Below are 1,353 nucleotides of genomic sequence, written 5' to 3'. Positions count from 1 at the left end.
AGAGTAAAAATAACATTTTCTTTACATTAATAAAAAATTATCTTTAAAAGGTGGTGAAAATTACTATTTGCTTAATACACAGAAAACAATCCATGGTTGAATCACAAAATACTAAAAATCCCAAGCATATTTAGGATTTTTTTTTTTTAACTGACCAGAAGCCAGACAACACCAGTCACAATGAAAAATGGAGCCATGGCCATTGGCAATGTGTTAGGAAAACAAGAGGCTTTTACATCTGGCAGCTGGCAAACCTGTTTAGCAGAGTTAATCCACTACTCATAGATCCTTGGGAACTTTCTACTAATCATTTCAACTCTACTCAAAACAAGCTTTATTTTTCACTTATAAGCACAGAGAATTTATTCAGCTTTGTGGGGCAGTGTACCACCATTTCACCAAATTCAGCAGGGGCTTCCCCCTGACGGTCAGGTGTCTTGGAACGTAAAGAAATAGAAAACGTAAATATATCCAGATTTCTATAGGTCTGAGTTTGATAGGGTGGGAAGGGCATCACTAGGGAGTGGGTCACTCAGATAAACTGGAATACAAAGAGCCTTTGGGAGTCTTTAAGGATCCACAGATAACCTGTATTTTCCAAAAGACTCTGACAGAATACAAGCCTTTAGACATTAAAATAATGTTATGACATATAAAGATCCTTGAATTTAAGGCATTTGTAACTTTTCTTATCCCAGGAATAAATTAGCCTGGATATATGGAGGCTTCTATCTACTCACAGATTAATTTAGTCACTAAAAGATCTACCTTACAAATGCCTCCTATAACACTCCCCTGCAGTTCCAAACAGTCTCTTCTATTATTAACACCACACTCTATAAAATGAAAGGATAAAAGGTTTTCAGAAAGAAAAAAACAATAAAATTCACTCTTTGCACATAAAAATGGACAGAGAGTTCCACTCAAGAGCCCCAGGCTACTCCAAACATATCAGGGATAATTGCTCTCTAAGTTAAAGCCACTCCCTCCTTGGTATTCCAGAAGCTAAAGCACTTACAATGTAAAAACCTTGTTCCACTCAGGGTTGAGGTTTTTGTAAATGGTGTGGGTCTGAAGTCGGTCATTGCCTAACTCCAACAAGCAAAAGGGATCACTCTTCCCTGGAAAGAGAACACAGACATTCATCAAAGACAAATGAATCTCAAAAGGGACAGAGGCAAAGTGAACAAAAGTCATGCACTTTTATAACAATAAAATTGTGCTTGCTGCAAGACAGACCATAGGACTCCTTTTCTAGCAAGCTCTGCAGAGGCCCTATGTGGGAATTCGGAAGGTGAGCAGAGTCAACAGTGTTGGAACTTTGGCATCCTTAAAAAATTGAGACTGACATGC

The 1,353-nt window shown here is 37.9% G+C and overlaps 1 protein-coding gene across 1 annotated transcript in view; it reads right to left on the bottom strand.

Annotated features, from left to right (window-relative positions):
• Positions 1-1,353, bottom strand: part of LOC103610321 (multiple C2 and transmembrane domain-containing protein 2-like) — a 42,852-nt gene that overhangs the window by 7,247 nt on the left and 34,252 nt on the right. Inside the window, exon 6 of the mRNA XM_008594509.1 lies at positions 1,019-1,121. Within this exon, the coding sequence (XP_008592731.1) occupies positions 1,019-1,121 (103 nt within the window). The remainder of the gene's footprint in view (positions 1-1,018; positions 1,122-1,353) is intronic.

This window comes from Galeopterus variegatus, unplaced genomic scaffold (assembly GCF_000696425.1).
Source record: "Galeopterus variegatus unplaced genomic scaffold, G_variegatus-3.0.2 Scaffold10923, whole genome shotgun sequence".
NCBI classification, from domain to species: domain Eukaryota; kingdom Metazoa; phylum Chordata; class Mammalia; order Dermoptera; family Cynocephalidae; genus Galeopterus; species Galeopterus variegatus.
The sequence above is the reverse complement of the archived record's forward strand: the minus strand, read 5'-3'. Positions and strand labels throughout refer to the sequence as shown.